The following is an 18,763-nucleotide window of genomic DNA, read 5'->3' as shown; positions in this document are numbered from 1 at the left end:
CAGAGGCTGCAGAATGGAAGTGGGGACCAAGTGTCTGCCAACAGGGACTCAAGGGTCTGAGCTTTTAATTCCTTTCTAATTAGGAGCAAAACTTTTAAAAACAGAGTCTTATGAACTTAAACACAACAATCATTTTGCTCAGCATAAAAGAATTTCTTATTTTCTATGATAATAAAAAAAATGAAGATGAGTTTAATCAGGCAATCTTGACTGAAGTGTGTTGGTCATTTGCAGCAGGTGGATAAGTTATTTACTAATTGGTTAGAGGTTAAAGATATTTCATCTTTTTTATTAAAGTATCATTGATATACAATCTTATGTTGGTTTTAAATACACAACTCAGTGTGGTTCAACATTTACCTGTATTATCAAGTCCTCACCTGCTCCAGTGTGGTCACTGTCCATCCATCAACGTAGGAAGATGTTACAGAATCATTAACTGTATTCTCTGTGCTTTTCTATCATCCCCGTGACCAACACATATTGTGATTGTGAACTATTGTGCCCCTTAATCCCCTTTCCCCTTCCTCTCCCCCCAACCCCTCCGCTTTGGTAACCACTAGTCCCTTCTTGGTAAGAGTCTACTGCTGTTTTGGTCCTTCTGTTTTGCTTTGTTATTATACTCCACAAATGAGGGAAATCATTTGGTACTTGTCTTTCTCTGCCTGACTTATATCACTGAACATAATACCCTCTAGCTCCATCCATGTTGTTGCAGATGGGAGGATTTCTTTAAAGATATTTTATCTTTATAGATAATTTGGCCAATGGTAATGCCAAACTATATTTTCTCATTGAAGTTGAGAAGATGTAGTTTAGTAGAAGGTGGGATGTTTTGTTTTAGTTTTTAAAGTTTGGGTCTGATAAATTTCATCTAACATTTAACAAACTTTTATGAAGCACTTGTTACATGTCAGGCACATCCTTATTCACAAACAGAAATAAGTGTATCAAAAAAGATGGAGAATGCTTTAATGCACAGACATAGGACAAGAATTATAATCAGTCCTTGGCAACAGACACAGGTACACTAAGGAAGACCTAGCCCAGCAGGGCAAACAATCACAGGCCATGGGTAAGCATGCCAGAGAATTAGACATTTGGCATCCAGCAGACACTGTTTGCCCCCAGCCAGATCTGTTGCCTCTAATCCCAAGCATTCAAGAACAGGACAAGCAATCAACACAGCAGCTCCAAGATAACTAGAAGCAGAGAGCCAGCCCAACAGTGACGCTGAAACAAATGTCAGTCTGCTCAGATAATTGGGAACAGGGCGGATGTTTAGAAAAGCTGAATAATTTGTACTTACATGTGAGCAGCTTTTGCCTGGGTGAATCTCACCTCCTAATATAACTCTGTATATATGAATAATTATCTTATGGCAGATGACACTATCATGATTTAAAACTGCCGTGTAGGCAGGTAATGTCAAAAGAGAATGATTCAATAGGCAAGAAAACCCTCTTAATCAGAATAATATTTTGTAAATGAAGGGTTTCATCTGCCATGAAAAATAAGAAACCAAACTGGTTTCTAGAGAATCAGCCACTTTCATGTGCAAGTTACAAATGTATTTTTAAATGAATGCAAATAAATGCATGCCCTGGAGGTTGGTGTGGTATGGTGAATTGGTGAGTTATGGGCTTCTCAAATGTTCTGGCAGGACAGAAGCTGGGTGTGTGGTTTTTAATTATGGCCTGTAGAGAACCTTGTAGTACATGCCAAATACTTAATAAAAGCAAAATAATTGCAATAATAATTCAAACTGACCTCCACAGAGGTGATGAAAGTTTACCAAGTGACCTTCAAATACTATTGTAGCCAGGACAGGGCAAGTTAGTTGTAGATGAACTTACCCATGATTTGGGGAAGCTTTCTTTCTTAAAGTTGTAGGGAAAAATATTTTTAGTGACTCAACTACTTGTAACCATATTATTAAATGGCACAACACATTCAACAATGCATATAGCCATTGACTGTCTTCATTCAGGGATAATTACTGGCTTTGTGCCTTGTAACCTCTAACACTTATCTCTAACTGTTTTATAGAAGAGCCACTATATTTTCTATTTTTGTCCACTTCATTTTGCTTTGCTTTTAGTGTTAATTGTTCATTTTTGATACGAAGAACAGGACTCTATTCTTTGAAGACCAATGAATATACATTCCAGCCTTCCTATAACAGGATAACCAATAAGGACCAGTTAGCCGTAGGTGGTCTAAATGGACTAAGAGACACTGCCTTAGGGCAGACAAAAGATGCATTACAAAGGGGCCCTGTGGAAGTTCTCAGAGCTTGTAAATTTAGCCATAGGGGTTCTCTCCTTGGAAATGGGGAAGCCTCGTCCTGTGGTAGCCCAGAACTTTTGTCTAATGCAATGAGTTTCTCCCCTTGAACATGCTTTGTGACAAGGACCTGGAGGATGGATCACTGAAACTAATTCCCATCCCATTTTCTGGATTGTTCCATTATTCCTTTGTTCCTTCTTTACTCATGTCAATACTGCCAAAAATCTATGACATGGTCTTAAGTCTGTGTTTCAGATTACTGAATATTGTTTTGAATGAGATAATTAAGATAAAAGGCACTTGGAAAAGTTAAAGGATCTGAAAAGAGGTAAACAATTTGCTTTGAGGAGCTTGTGATTCTCAAATAGCCTCTAGATGACCAAAGGCTTATATGTGTCTGATTCTCTTTAAATGTTCATTGAACTGAATCAAGAATAAGTGGGCTGAGGTGTGGTAGAAAGCGTCTGGATTCAGAAAGGTATATGTATGACTCATGGCTTGACCGTTACTAGATTTATAGCTGTCTATGCTTCAGTGTCTTTATGGATAAAACAAGGCTAACTAGACATCCTTCAGAGGATTGTCATTCTCAGAACAATAGTATGTTACTAATACCTACTTAGCATATAGTACATGCTCTATAAAGGATAGCTGTTATTATTGAATTGCAGTGAGGTAGAGGGAGAACTGACAGGTTATCCTAATCTACCTTTTAGCCTGCCATGGTGTGAAGGGGTGTTTATTCTGGGTACCATTTAACCCTTATTGCTACCAATGTATCAGTGAGACTGGCAGGTATGAGCAAGGTAGAATGCTGGGGAAATAAAAGAGCATATGAAGGAGGGACAAGGTGAGAAAGTAAAGCTTTGGGGAGATGCTACAACATGCGGTTAACAATTGTCTTGAAAACCAGGGGCACTGCTGTGTAACTTTATCCTTGACTCAGGAGATTCAGACGCTTATTTATTTATTTAATTTTCAAAAAGATTTTCAAGGCTTTCCTTTTTTTAGTTCATTAATGTTACATCTTTGTCTAGTCTTCAGTTAGTGCCTTTAAATAGGTGGTGTTTTCAAGTCATCATCCATTTTCTTTTCATTTATTCTCTTGTTAGCTTTGTGGTCAGAGGTAGGTTCCTGTTCATGGTAGGCAAGGTAATGGCATTTTGGTGGCAGTGGTAGATTTCTTCCTTTTTACTTAGCTCTTCCTGTTTAATTTTAAAATCCCCTGAGTTAAAAATAATCAGAATATCTGGGAAATTAAAAACAACAGATGAACTATTGCAAATCTGGTAAACCAATTAGTCAAATACAGAGAGTGAAAAACATGCTTGGAATGGTTCTGACTCCTATAATTGACTCAGAATAATTTCTTGAGTGTTTCTAGGCAACAGAAAATTTAAGAAGAAACAAATGGTGGAGGTTTTTCCTCCTTTCTTTCCTTTCTCTTCTCTCTTACATTGTCACAAAAGAGCAGCTTGTATCTATCTCATGGCAATGTGATGTTAGATATTGGCTGATTGGTTCAGAGCAAGAGGCAGAAACATTTAGTATGTAATATTTTTTCAGGCAGTTTTCTTTGCTGTATTTGATGAGACATTCATTTCATTAAAGTACAATTAGCCTAACAGGTAGACAAGAGCATTAGGTAGGGGTTAAACTGGATAGAAATCTTAATGAGCTAACCTTTGATAAATCATAACCACTAACAAAGTCATTTAACCTTTATATTTCTAAGTCAATGCTTTGAGTTCTTTTTTGAAATTGAATCTTGCCTTAACTTTTAAGTTAATTTAGTAGATCATGCTTTATAGGTCACTGAGTAAATGCTTTTTCTGGTGCTCATCCTCTCCATTTCTGGAGAAATTTCCCTCACGTCATGTAGGATGGCTATAGCGGCTGTAACGGGCCACTCCTCAGCTTTCTCATGACACAAATCACATAGAGATCCAGTGCTTCACATGCACCTTTCCATTAGTACCATATGCTGAAGTCTGTTTCTAACTATTTGGAGACAAATTAAAGTTCATTAAAGGAAGGCAGAGGGTCAGAAGGGTACTTTGGAATATTAAAAAATCCCTACTAGAGAACATTTAATCATAAGTAGATAATCCTTCTCAAAGGGAAGGCAGTGTATTTGCATCATTCTCCTTGGCAGTTAACCTTTTGCATTTTATGCCTATGACATTTCTGTCTGGCACTCTGTGTGCTACAATTAAAGACAGAGGTCTTTGGACACAGTTCAAGAAGTAGCAAGTGTCTGGAGGGGAGCATGCATGATGGAAAGCAGCTTGGCAGAGGGAGTCATGGTGAACTACAGGGCAGATGGAGGGGGAAGAGGGACCGAGGATGTGGACGACATAGCTCACAGGTCTTTGGACACTTAGGTGGGGCACTCGGGGTAGCATTTTGGGTTCAGGCTATTGGATGGAGGAGAGCAATGGATGTGTCAGAAGAGGATTTGTAAGCCAGCCTATAGACTTGTAAACACGGTTGTTTGGACTGAGAAGTCAGTGTTGGATTTCACCTGTGCCGACAATCAGGAAGTAAATGGCTCAGTGGTCACAGTAAGAGCAGGGCTCATTTGAGAGGCAAATAGAAACTCTATTAAAGCAAAGTGATTCAGAAGGAGATGTTCAATATAGTTTTTCTCCTGGGAATATTCCTTCCTGAGATATTAGGGCACCAGGCAAAATACTCACTAATATTATTCCAAAGCTAAGAATGTGACTCAGAGACAAATCTATGGCAGCCCACTTACTTGCTGAAATGTTGCCTCTTTTTGAAAGAAAAGGTGAGAGAATGAATAAGCAGATGTGCTTTACTTAAAGGTTATGTGTGAGTCAGGGAACCTCTGGTGTTTTTAAAATGGTAGAGAGTCACATGAATGTCTATGTAAAATAATGCATATAAAAGTGAAATCATAGCATGGGTTGGAAATGAAAAAAATCTGTAAAAGAATAGCATTTGCAGTACTTTACTTCTGTAAAATTTTCTCACAGGATCCGAGGCACAATTCTTTTTGTGATTAGAACTTTTAATTAGATTTAAATCCTGGCTTTTAATTTTTTTAGCTGTGTGACTTGGGGGCAAGTTAACATCTACAAATGTCAGATAATTTCTCATCTGTAAATGTTATCTACCTCATAAGGTCTTTGTGAGAATTTAATGACACAATCTTTATGAAGTTCTTAGCACAGGGCCTAGTCTCTAACAAACACTCTGTAAAAATTAACCCCTATTATTAGCGCTTTAGTCTGCAAGCTTTAAAGAAAACTTGTCAATCATTTCCAAATGGAAAGAATCCTCATGGGGTGGTAATGTCAGCTGACTCAAAGAAAAAGTTCCTTTGTTCTAGCATAAAGAAATGAGAGATCTTGGCCAAAACATAAAAATCCCTGGATGAAGCTCTAGGCAGTCCTTCTTTTAAAAATTTTTGACCTCTAATAAGGAGAAGTATTAATATTTTTTGAATACCTACCATGTGTGGGCTCTCCTGAATCTGCTTCACTCACAAAGTCCCATGAAGTGGCTGTGGTTGGCCTCTATTACAGAAAAGGAAACCGAGGCCCAAAGAGATGAGAGCGTGGCCAGGCTTATGCACTGTGGCAGGCAGAACAGGAATTTGAAGGCTAAAGGCCACGCTCTTTCACTTCATCTCACAAAGTGCAAGTCGGAGGAATGAAAATTTCACGGGCAAAATCTGGCCCTGCTACAGACTCTGAGGTAACAGCAACACGGCTGTTTTGATGCTTTCCTATTAAAATCTTATCCTCTTGTTGAGAGGCCTGGCAGATGGCAAATGTCACCCTTGAGCAGGCACCTAAGTCAAGTGACAAATCACATTCGGGGTGTGGGCCGATTTCCGTGCTTAGGGCGGGAGGACGGCTCTGACCAGCTCAGCTTCATCCTTTCGCTCTGTTGCTCCTCTGAGCTAACAGGAAAATGTACTGTATTTAGCTGGCGATAGAAGCTTCTGAAGTACTGTGGGTAGTTGTTTCTGAGAAAGATTGAATTTAAAAACATGAACCTGATTATTTAGCAGCCTTAGAAATATCTGAGAAGAAAATGTTCAGTTGTCAGGTAAGGCTGCTTTGGCAACGTGATTTCCACAACGCCGGGCAGTCGCGGAGGCTGCTTCATACACAGGAGGCACAGAACCTTTTTTGTCTCCGTATATTGTTTCAGAACATTCTGTTCTCTGCACATTTTCAATGAGATAAACATGTCTTTATGGGTCATATGATGCAAATTCTTTAGTAACTCTGCAAATATATCTCTTTAGGACCATTCCTTAAACAAAGCAGTTTGCTATTAGGCCTTAGGTGTTTTACTATTTCCAGAGCATTTAAGCCTACAGCTCTCTTACACTTGTACAGCAGGAGAGCACTGAAGTTGACTTGTTTTGAGGCTCAAGTTTACCCTTTACTGGCTCCGTGTTCTTAAATCAGTCCCTTATCCTCCCTGAGCCTATTTCTTCATCTATGAAATGGAGGAGTCAATGTTTTCTTCTAGGATTGCAGTGAGTATTAAGTGACTTATGTAAGTGCAACTGCTTTGTTAATTGCACAAGGCCATTTAAAAATGAACCATGCCTGTTATTATTATTTGTATTTGGGGATTAAAATAATTTGTGCTAATAAAGGGATCCAAATGGTTAATGACATCATGAAGACTTAAAATAAAGTCGTAGTGAGATGCCAGAAATGTAATTGGTAATTTAACAAAGACATTAGAAGGTCATGGAAGAAGATTCCTGAATGTGAAACATGCTGTTTGGAGACCGGAGAGCTGAGAGACACACCATGCATTGGAGACTTCTACCTTTCAGTCCACAGAGGTTGCTGCATGCTGTCGTTTGACAGGTAGCATAGGGTAGTCAAATGAGCTAGTCTCTGATCTGCCACTTCCTAATTGTGTGAATTCTTTAATCTTTCTGCAAAAAGTGAAGGTAATAACACCTACCTCACAGGGTTATAAAGATTAAATGGGATGATATGTAAAATGCCTCGGAGGTAATAAGGCTAGTAAATATTTTTCTCCTCCTCTTCCTCTTTCCTCTTCTTTTTTTCTGTCTGATAGGACTCTAACTTGGCAAGTCACTATCTATGCTACTAGAAGTTCTGTGCTTTTCAGAACATTCAGGCAAGGTCTGAAAGCAATCAGTAGAGTCAGTAAATTCTCTGGGATTACTCAAGATGCTGCCCAAACTTGTTAATGGAGTTTGAGTATATGTAGCCACTTCAATTATCATCAAGTGCAGGGAAAGCTGTAGGTGTTCAGTATGTGGAAAGACTCTAAAGAGGGGGCTCTGAAGGGAAGCAAGGAGGTGTCTGTGTACAACGAAGGGTGTATGGAGATTAAATTCAGGACTCCTTCAGAGATAAGTGTTCTGTGTTGAAGAATGAGGAAAGTAATCAGCAGCTAAACTAGACTTTGGTAAGAAGCTCTCTCTAAGAGATGCCTTAGAAACAATCAAGTTTTACAAACTGTGGAGTTGTTTACTGAGTTATTTTTATGTATTTCTTATCTACCATTCAGAAGCATTTCATATCTTTGAGCAAACAACTGAGGGATGTATAAATGTAAAAATCTCAGGTATAAAATGTAACTTTAAAAAATTGTTCACTAAAAAAAAATCTAAGTAAGAATGAGTAGTCAATGATTTTAGCTACTAAATATACAAGAATATGAAATTAAGCAAGTAAAATGATGATCAGTTGAAAAGGGAAGCTTTTTCCATGTTGTCAATTTCAGGGCTAATGCGATCTGATATGGACTAAATGTGATTGCACAGCTACTGGATGTTTTTATATCCAGGTCTTTCCTGTAGTCCTCACTAAAGACAAATTTGCAATGAGAGAGGTTTTGAAAGTTATCTCTTTTCAAAGATCTGTAGGCTTTAAATTATTGTCATTATTATACCACAAGAAATTCCATCTGTTTTCCATGTGTAGGTTAGAAAATCATTCTGACATTTCCCATATCTCTTTCTTCCATGCTATCTATATTTTGTGATAATAATAATAATCCCACCTCCTATTTGAGCTTTCCAATTTTTTCTTTTCTATCATCTCATTGTAAGCCAAGGCAATTTTAAAACTTTACTTATATCAGAAGTTGCTGATTCTACTGATTGTATGTGACAGGCAGAGAAAGATGTTGAGAACTGAGGTCAACACCTGTCACCAAAGAATCAGGGAATTAGAAGAGAGAAAATGTTAGTGAATTATTCCTATTATGTCTTCTCTGGATGTGACTGAGGAGGGCCTGTGAGAGGTGTGACAGGGGACAATGTAAACATACCTGTAGAACTGTCACCTGTCCTAAGGTGACAGGGCAGTTGGGCCTGTGAAGAAGGACTGTTTATGATCACCTGGTGTCTGCCAGGTAGGTGCTAGTCACTTAGCACATATTTTGTTAATCTGCTCAACAACTCTAAAAGATAGGCATAGTTACTACCATTTTGGAGATGAGGAAATAGGCTCAGGTAAGTTGTGATGTGTGGGTCATCAACAATTTGTATTTTAAAAATAAGTCTTGCGTTGCTATGTGTAGGTGACATTTACAGTAAAATTGCCTCCTGGTGTATTTCCTTGGTCTTTATCAGAAATCCAAATGCAAGGTCTGATTGTGTCCCTGAAAATGAGAATGGCTCTTTCACATGCAATGTGAGACCAACTCAAAAGTAGTTGTGGAGTATCTTAGTGAGGGCCATACCTGAGGATGCTCTGTTCTAGGACCTGGATCTGGTGTTGGTCTTGTAGATTTTGCTTCTTCATCTCCTCCTGCTCTTTTCCACTGCTGATTCCATCTAGAAGCCATTTCTCCCTCAAGGCCTTTTTCTGATATCAGGAAACATAAAGATGTTTTCCTATCAGTCAACAATGTCCAATACCTTTGAATGCTTTCAAATCTTATGAATTTCAATAGTGGACAAATTATAGAGAAATTATTTTCCTTCACTGCCTTGCCTGAATAAATCTGTTATTTTCCTTCTTTGTACACTTTTTGACCCCCTTTCAGACCCCTATTCAAAGCTAGTTTTTGTGAATCTAAATCCTATTTATCCTACAAGTTGCAGTTCAGGTCCCTCCTCTCTGTAAACATCTGTCCTTCCCTCACACCCCCCACAGACCCATAGTCATCCTCAGAGACTCTTCAGGATCACGTGGCACTGTGTGTCCACATGCATGTTTTAGTGGTCACATAGGGACCTCATCATGTGATACCTTACTGTTATTGTGTCTTCTGTCCTTAAAGTAAAAAGCCTTTGGATATTTGTGTCAGTGACAGTATACAATGATTGTTCCAAAAAAATGGTCTGTGGGATTAATTGGAATGGTGGTAAGATTGCTATTGTATCATACAATTCAATTCTTTGTATGTTACAACTTCTTTCTTCTGAGAACATCCCTGATCTAGAGAGCTAAGTTCAGCTCCTTGCTTTTTCCAGTAATATCATGCACTAAATTCACCTGTCTATCTAAATACTGATGAGTTAAATTTGTGTCAGCTTTAACATTCCATGGAAATCCCCTTGCATTTCTGTGAAAGAATTACTTTCCTGGACCTGTGCCTAAGAATACTTACAGCAAATGAAGGAGACCTGTAAATTTTGGAGGGGTTTTAGCTACATCCCATCCATGTCTCAAGTAGAAACTGTTGTATATTATTTTGAAAGTTTGAGCTTCTCCTTTTCTTCCTGAAGAAAAGTGCTGTCACTATATACCTAATCTACTTTTGTAAACAATTTGTTTAATAATTAATATTGGGGATTCACTGTGTCTCAACGGGTGAGGAGAGAAGAATGGGGACTTTATTTTCTGAGACATCTTTCTCTTACACCACGATTAAAATGAGAACAAATAGAGGAATTTTTGTCTTTTAAAAAGGATGCTAGAATTAATACCACTGTGTTGTAAGCATCTCTGAATACAAAATTTTTTGAAATAAAGTTGATTGTTCTAGGTAATTACCAAAGGATGATTATTTTAAGTAAGGCATTGGTTCTCAAAGCATTAAAAAATATTACAATGATTATGAATAAACATTACATGGAATTTTTATTTGTAGAATAGATAAAATCTTATTTTAAGTAAGGCAGTGGTTTTCAAATCATTAAAAAAATATTATACTGATTACAAATAAACATTAAATGGAACTATAATCTGTAGAATAGATAAAATCTGGACTGTTTGAGTTGAAGCAATGAAGGTCCTGGAAACATATGGATTCCCAAAACATAGTTTGAAAGCTACTAGACTGAATGACAACCTGATCCTGGATCATCATATTTTGTGTTGGTCTTTTCAGAGTTTCAAACAGTTGCATGTAAGCAATATGCCCGTAAGAGCAGCTTGGATTAATCCAGGTTGTAGCCAGAGATTTTTTCCCCCAGTATTATCTTAACCCTTAATTATAGTTTTTTGGTGGTTTTTAAGATGTTTTCCCACAGATGCAATAAATATTATTAACAAAGGTCAAGATTTACCTCCTGAGGTCAAAGATGTCAAGAAAAATCCTAGTGTGTCAGCATTTTAAGATTTCACCTTAATATTAATTTATTTTTATTTGATGGAATGTGATGATAGCTAGTGCATAGTGAAAAGAGCTGACACCTATCAAAGTAAATTACAGTGCTTGCAAATCACCTCCTAGCACAGTTTCAGTCATTTTTATCCATATGACTATGAGAAACACTCAGATGGGATGGTCTTATGACACTGAGTTGTAGAGGGCAGAAAACAATTCTTTTGACATGATTATGTTAACTTGGGGCTTCATTCTTGGTTATTAGTCTGATTAGGAATAGGAATCATTTTAATTTTAGCCTTATAAAACTTTGTTCATGATTCATGAATTGTTATTTACCTCTGGCAAAGAACTGTTCACATCTAAATATAGACTATATAACTTGGATGTACAGTCAAAAGATATGGTATAATCACATATTATAAAAACCAAAACAATTATTTTGCTTTTATGTCACAGTTTAAACTTGTGCTTTACCCTATAAAACTGATGAATAAAATCTGCTTCACAAAAATGACATTCAGAACCAAAAGCCGTATTAACTAAATGAAAATATAAGTAATGTGCAAGTAATATATCTTTTAGCAGTCTTTCAGGGAAAAGTTTTCCTGAAGCATTTCTATATTCTACATAGCAGCTACAGTAGACATTAGGAATAAATTACTTTTCATACCATGAATTAAATGGACTTCCAGAAAAGAAGAGTTTTCTAGGTTGAGTGTATTATGTGTTTCTTATAATAAAAGGCAGTCATGCACAAATCTTAGGGATTTTCGATTATAATTCTAATAATGTGCCTGGAAATTCCCTTTTCAGCATGCCATTGGTATGATTGTCAGGTTCCAGAGCTAAAGAATATCAGAGTGAGTTACTACAACTGTTTTGAAAAGTGGGTACTACTGATACAGAAAGAACACTTTGTACATATTTACGTTTGTGTTTTTTAAAGTAATCTTTGAAGTGTAGTGAAACAATTCACAGTTGAGGAAGTAGTGACGGTAGTCACTGGAAGAGAGACAAATGGATGAAAAAGAAAACAAAAAAATGGTAACTGTAGAGGCCAATAGAGCTTTCTTGACTTGGTGAACATATTTAAGAGTCAATTTCTAAAATACTTCTCTACATTTTTTGAAACTTTTTTTGGAATTATGCCTAGCTGCTATTTGTTATAGCCAAACATTTTCTGTAAAACTTGGAAGAATGTTACTCTATTGAGACAGCCACTCTCTCTTCCAGGTTCCCTTTGCAGTTTATGCAAATAAATGCCATTTTAAGTTTACATGTCAGTTACCATTCTGAGGGCTCAAGTCAAACATTATTTTCTATTCTTAATGTCTACCTTAGTACCTTGTACATAATAGGTACTTAATAAGTGTTTATTGACTGAAAAGCCCTATGTACACCTATATAAATTCTATTAAGACTCAGTTTAAATCCCACACCTATAATAGAACCTTCTTTGCCCATCCCAAATTAAAGAATTACTATTTATACTCTTATTTATATTAAAATAATCATCACTTAACTTGTTCTAATTATTTATTTAATCTTGAATTTCCCACTAGAATGCAGGCAGAAGGGCTACAGCCCTCCAGGGTCATTGATAGTCTCTATGGAATTAGTATGCAAATTAGGAAAAGTACCATTTCCCACTCCTACCCTTCAGGTCAGTGCACAACTTGAGAAGGTGGATAGCAGCTTTGCCCAGAACAAAAAAAAAAACCACACTTCATTCTCCAGACAGAAATAGCCCTGAGCCAGGTACATGGTTCCAAGGGAAAGTGGGCAGGATTTTAGCCCTCCACTCTCAGGGATCTTTGTGCAGTGCACAATCTGTGCAACTGTGTACAGCAGTCCAAAGCGTGATACACATCCTGATTGGCTCAGATTAGAAGAGGTCTCCTGGGTTCCAGAAAGCAAACCTATAGGGAAGATCATGTATTACTTTTTAGACTCTTTTTGGCAAGTTTTGAAAAGAGTGCCACCTCAGAAACGGACCTTTCAGTGAGTCAGTTTTCCTATGTGAAACTTACTTCCTAGAATGAACCAAGGGGATATTTAAGCCTTTTCTCTTACAGTGAGCTCTACTGTTTCACTACCCATTTGGCAAGAAGAGCAACTGCCAAATGCTAGAAAGCTATTGATTTCCTCAGAAACTGGAATTGGTTCATTATGTTTGTGTGTGCATATGTGCGAGAAGGAGAGGGCGGGAGAGTCCCAGCACTGATTATGGAGTTAGAAATGGTCTATCTCAAAAACTGAAGATTTGACTTTTGTCTTCATTAGAGGTGTACTGAAATAACTTGGAAAAATTTGCTTTCATTTCACTGATATCTCTGGAGTACACACTGCCTTTCTTGGTTTTGTCTACTACTCATGTAAATTCAGTGTGACATACTGTAAGGAGAGCAGGCTAACTTGAAATTATCCATCAGACATTGGAAATGTCAGTTTATATAAGAGCAAAGCAGCAAACAGAATCAAGAGAACTGACACTAAATGGAATCTTAAATTATGTTTCTTCTCAGAGGTGGTTACTTGATCCATCAGAAAGGTGGATTTGGCTGAATTTGGCAAGTTTACCTTAAGTTTGTAGATCCCACGAGCTTGCAGCATTGTTTCATTGAGGGATTCATTAAATCTATTGATAGCAGCCTGGCCAGATAAATAGTTTCCTGCTTGGGCCTGTTCACAAGGAGCTCCTATTTGTCATTTGGTTGCATCCTGTGACTAAGCTGCATAATAAAACGTTGAAACTCAATGTGCTTTAATTACAAAGTGACTACACCCATGAAAGAAGTCAAGTCTGATTTTAAAAATGGAGGTTTATTTCTGGTTATGATCTCATGTTCTGCCAAAACAGAACAAAACAAAACAAAACCAAATCCCAACTATACACAAACACTGGATTCACTGCATAGAGTTTTTAAATAAAGCATCGTTGACCAGGCCAGACAGGGACTGCTCTGCACCCGCTGGGGAAATGCTAGCCTTTCATTAATTTCAAAAGGGACTTCTAGCTGGATCCACTCCCTAGGGATGTTAGGCAAGACTGTGTTCAGGGCCAAGTTATCAAGGCTGAGTTCTCAAGGTTACCCAAGAGAATGAGGAAATTCAGTAATAAAGGATAAAAATAATAAAGCCATGTTTTCCTTTCCCATATGTTTACCCGAAGGTATTAATCTCATATACATATGTTACTAGCTTCTTGGCCTCCCCTATGGTTATTAGGGTGTTAGTAAAACTATCTTGGAATTTTTTCCTTCCTAAAGCATCTTTACTATTGAAGTTTGAGTGCCATTAGGACATTTGAATACAAATCATTGAAATGAAATTAAAATCATAGTACCTTCAAATGCTGGTGTGTTAATTTTTCTTCCTCTATCTTCAGACGCTTCTGTGAGATTTCTTCCTGTATTTTTCTTTTATGCTGAAATAAAAAATTTCCAGCATGATCATTTTTGTTTTTCAATTTGCTTAAATATGTTTCCTCAGGGTCGCTGCCCTTGAATGGCTGGCCAGCGCTATGCCCTTGGCATTGGTACGAAGTTGATGTGGAATCTCATATTTCAAAGTAAAGGAGAGCAAAGTGGAACATTCCATGCATTTTGCTGATGGAAAATGATATAAGGTGCTTTTCCAAGGAGAATTTTAAAATATTTTAATGTTTTTCTTTCCCTGTGTCCCTTTTCTATCTTCTGCATTAGTCCAGAAAGACTGAGTTGCTGAGTGATGCAATGGAAAAAGTGAATTTGAAGGAGAGGGTTTTGAAGTAGGCAGGGGGACACATTGTGAGGAGAGAGATTTCCTGAAGAAAATTCTGGGTGAAAGATCTGCTTCTGTGGGAAAATAGGAAAACCTACAGAGCATTAGAAAACTAGGAAGCTAGAACGTGGGACCGTTTCCTTCTTGTGTAACTTGCTTTGGGAAGATAGAGAGAAAAGGATTCAGATACTGCTTGCTAAACTAAGGTTACAAATTCATGGGGACATACAGTATCTTTCACCAAGCTTCAATTGCAGTACCTCACAAAACCCAGAAAGTGTAACTATTAATGCACAGAGGTTGTACTTTTTTGAAAATATGACAGGAATATTAAATAGCCTGGGTTCGATTTCTGACTCTGCCTTTTACTAGCTCTGTGTCCTTGGACAAAATCCTTAACTTCTCTGTGCTTCAATTACCTGTAAAATGGGGATAATAAGAGTAGCTATCTCATTAGATATGAGCATTAAATGGTTAATAGATGTAGAAGTTCCAGAACAGTGCTTGACCATAGTGCTCTTCATGTATTTGTTTAATAAAATTAAGTAAATAAACACATAACCTGTTAGTCACACAGAAACTAACCCACTAATTCTGAAAATGCCTCCAATAGTCAGGAATAGTTTAGAAATTCTTTCTCTGGAATTGGTTGGGACATTTTATAAACTATGCAAAAAGGCCCTTATATTTTTATTTTTGGCAGAGGTGACATTATCCTCTACCTTGTGTATAAGATTTGGTTTTAAATCTGCTTTCAAATTGAAAACTCCCAAAGGATAAACAGTTGTTGCCAATGAAGACATCTGAAAGGATCTGAAGCAAGCTCAGAGGTAATTTAGAAAGAAGGGTTCCAAAAATATCTGGCAGCATTGTGCATGGCTTCCTGATGTGAGCCCTTTGATGATAAACACTCTTTTTTGATGTATAAGTTCAGGTACATTTGTTGAAGAAAAATAACACGTTGCATTCCAACTAGATGTCATGGTCCTCTTTGTGTATAAGAAGAATATAAGGCTTCATCAGCATTACTTAAAAAATTTCTTTAGTCACTCTTTTTGGGAAAAAAAAGCAACAAGCATGGGTCTATAGAATCACTTATTTTCTTAGGAAAAAATCTGGTCATTTTCATTAGAAAGAAAAAACCCTCTGAAAATCTGTGAGTCAATTCTCTGTCTCGAGGCTGCAAGTGAGCAAATATTAGTAATATTTAAAATGTGTTGTGTGAAACACTTTGGTAAGTATTTTACAGGTGCTATTTCACTCAGTAGTCATAATAACAAAGAGATATTGTAATAATTTCCATTTTACAGAATAGGAAATGCAAATTTAGGGAGATTAACTAATCCAAGCTCTCACAACTAAGTGGAAGAACCAGGATTTGAACCCAGGCAATTTGAGTTAAGACACCACACTCTCAGTCAATTCACCACACCATTTCTCTAAGTGGGAAATGAGTCTACCTTCTCAGAACTGCCCTCCCAGTCCATCATTAAGGAGCACAGCCCGCTGCAGGAGGGGGCCTCTCACCGGAAGGGAACACGGTTTTACTTCCTGAGTGGTGGTCTGCAATCCTCCTCTCCACAGATAGCCTGTGAGGAAGAGCACTTGGTCTGTCCCTGCGGCAATGCCTGCTGAACCCAGCAGTGCTTCCCCACCCCTGCTGATAGCCGGTTTGGGCTGGCTTCATCTTGGTGTTAGTAATGAGGTAACGAAATCTGTGGGTATCAGCAGGGCGTCTGAAGTGCTTTGGCAACACAGGGTTTATGGAGGGGTTGCTAAGGAATACCAATGTTCTGTCTCTCAGGGGTAATGTGATGCTTCTCTCATATCAGTGGAGGTGGTTAGGAAGGTAATTTTGTAATGTTACAGGCATGATTCTATTTTAAGATAGGAGTACTTTTTCCTCATAAGATATTCATCAATAGCAAGTTATTATCTTTTTGCCAAATTTCATAGGGATCTGTAAGCCTTATTGAGAAATAATATGGCAATAGTTCAGTTTCACAATGTCAGGGTAAACTGTAAGTCAACCTTAGTTTTATATCTAGCTCCATTGCTCATGTACTCAGTTATCATAGCCATTTAATTCTTTCCTGAATTATCATGGAACAGATATGAAATGCCATCCGCTTCCCAAAATTTCTGCAGAAGCTTGAGCACTTCTATAGATACCAACTGTAACCTGGCATATCAGGTATTTATTAATATTAAGTATTATGAATAACTTTTGCTGCTGTTTGCCTCTTCAATGTTCAACAAAGGTATTTGTTTAATGAACAACTGTCTAGACTTTTAGCTGTCTGACTTAGAATATATTAGTGATTGAGACCCACAAATTTCTGTTCTGTAAAAGGCTACCTCAATTATTTTGAAAATAAATTTGTTTCCCTTATGCAACCATAAAGCTCTTGTGACCATCTATGATTTAATGATATCTCAATCACATACTTGAAAGTAAGCACAATATTAAGAGTGTATTTTAGAAATATTATTGATTAATAATTAGCTAATATTCTAAAATGCCTGAATCCATAAAGGCATTAATAAACCCTGAGTTATTTAATGATTAATTTTTCCAACACTTAAGTACTGATGCACAAATGCTGTGTTCAAGGTGACATTAGTTGTGCAATGTTTAAAAATTATTCTGAAGTAGATACTTTCACCAAGGAACTCACATTCTCATAAAGAAAGAAAATCTTTTGTGCAAGTAGCTACAGTCTAAGAAATAAGTTACCAATGTCATTACTAAGGCACAAGTAAGGTATTATGAGAGTTGGGGGTTGACAGGGAGCATTTGCTTCTAGCTGAAATGGGAGGGACAGGCTTTGAAGTAGCTTCCAAGCTGAGTATGTGGGGTAGTTGCTGGGTAGTTGGGGTGTGGGGAGAAAGGGTATTCATGTCAAGGGCTCAATGTGAGCAATGCCTGGAAGTAGAAAATTGGGACATTATTTGGAACAGCAAGTATGGAATCTAAGTTTCTGTAAGGAAGGAGAGGGTAATAAGAAATGGATAATAGGATTAGGATAAATCCTCAATAGAGAATATTGAATGTCAGAACAAGGGCTTTGGAATTTATGTCTGTATTGAGATGGGGCAATGAAGGGTTTTCAGAGGGAGAGGAATGATAGTTATAACTGTGTTTTAAGAAGTTTAATGTAGCCCAACTGTGGAGTAGATACTGACAGGAGAACTTGAAGGGGATAATCAATGAGGCTACAACTCATATATGAGACTATGAGAGCTTGAATGAGAAGTAGCAGGGGTGTGGATGCCAGAGATACCATGGAGTTAAAATTGGCAGGACTTGGCAACTGATGATATGTGGATGCAGGAGAGGAAGAGGTCAAATGGAAGTGGTACAAGGCTTTTATGCTTAGGGAACTGAAGGAGAGCAGAATGCCTAATAGAAATAGGAATTTCAGAGGAAAGGAGAGTTTGGGAGGGAAGATGGTGGATTCACACTAAGCTTAAGTGTCTTTGTGACAACTAGGTTGAATGATCTGGTAAGTAGTTGACACATTGGTTGGAGAATGATCAGAAGAGGTGTCAGAACTAGATATAAAGATACAGGAATTTTGTAAGGTTTAGTTGTGGTTAGGAGACAAGGTTAGAGGATGACAGGGGACATGTTTAGGAAAGGAAAAGGAGTGCTAACGACAGATCCTTAGAAGCACCTACATTTAGGGGGCATAGGAGGAAGGGAATCCATATGGAAGTTGATTTGGAATCAAACGTATTATTTATAATAAAACTTGGTGAATTGTGCCAAATGATCCAATTAGTCAAATGGTTTCAGATTCATTCTGCTAGAAGCCAAGTGCCTTATAACTTCATGACTATACCTTGCTGACATTCTCATTCCTTAAGGTCTCAAAAGAACAATAAGAAAAAATGTTTATTTGAATTTAAATTACCAAGAATGCAGAACTTCCTGGTGATGTACAAATAATGGTAACCTTGAAAGAGGTTTGTGCACTAACACAATAGTCCTAGAAAAGAATCCTGAGCATAGTTAGAGGTTTACTAGATTTCAGTGAAAATAGATTTTAAAAATTATTGAAAAAATTTTTAGAAAAATTTCTTCTTTTTTTTTGGAAAAAGGGACAAATATTCCAAGAGCATGAAGAATGGGCAATTTACAGATGGAAACATGGATACATAATGATTTCAGGTA

At 37.4% G+C, this 18,763-nt stretch overlaps 1 protein-coding gene and 1 long non-coding RNA gene across 7 annotated transcripts in view; one reads left to right on the top strand and one right to left on the bottom strand.

The window, feature by feature from the left end:
- PALMD (palmdelphin) overlaps positions 1-18,763 on the bottom strand; it is a 43,893-nt gene that overhangs the window by 15,484 nt on the left and 9,646 nt on the right. The window contains exons 1-3 of one of the 2 annotated variants that reach the window (XM_037024528.2): positions 14,171-14,250; positions 13,405-13,556; positions 9,007-9,131 (exon numbers count right to left, since the gene is read on the bottom strand). In XM_037024528.2, the coding sequence (XP_036880423.2) occupies positions 9,007-9,131; positions 13,405-13,437 (158 nt within the window). In that variant the 5' untranslated portion in view covers positions 13,438-13,556; positions 14,171-14,250. Of the gene's footprint in view, positions 1-9,006; positions 9,132-13,404; positions 13,557-14,170; positions 14,252-18,763 lie in introns of those variants that run through there. The other variant, XM_017651966.3, reaches the window with a different exon arrangement.
- Positions 14,259-18,763, top strand: part of LOC108392021 (uncharacterized) — a 174,379-nt gene continuing 169,874 nt past the window's right edge. For 4 of the 5 annotated variants that reach the window (XR_012130246.1, XR_012130245.1, XR_012130247.1 and 1 more), the window contains exons 1-2: positions 14,259-16,780; positions 18,691-18,760. This is a non-coding gene — a long non-coding RNA (uncharacterized lncRNA). The remainder of the gene's footprint in view (positions 16,781-18,690; positions 18,761-18,763) is intronic. The other variant, XR_012130249.1, reaches the window with a different exon arrangement.

This window comes from Manis javanica, chromosome 4 (assembly GCF_040802235.1).
Source record: "Manis javanica isolate MJ-LG chromosome 4, MJ_LKY, whole genome shotgun sequence".
NCBI lineage: Eukaryota > Metazoa > Chordata > Mammalia > Pholidota > Manidae > Manis > Manis javanica.
Note: the sequence above shows the minus strand (reverse complement) of the source record. Positions and strands in the feature narration are given on the sequence as shown.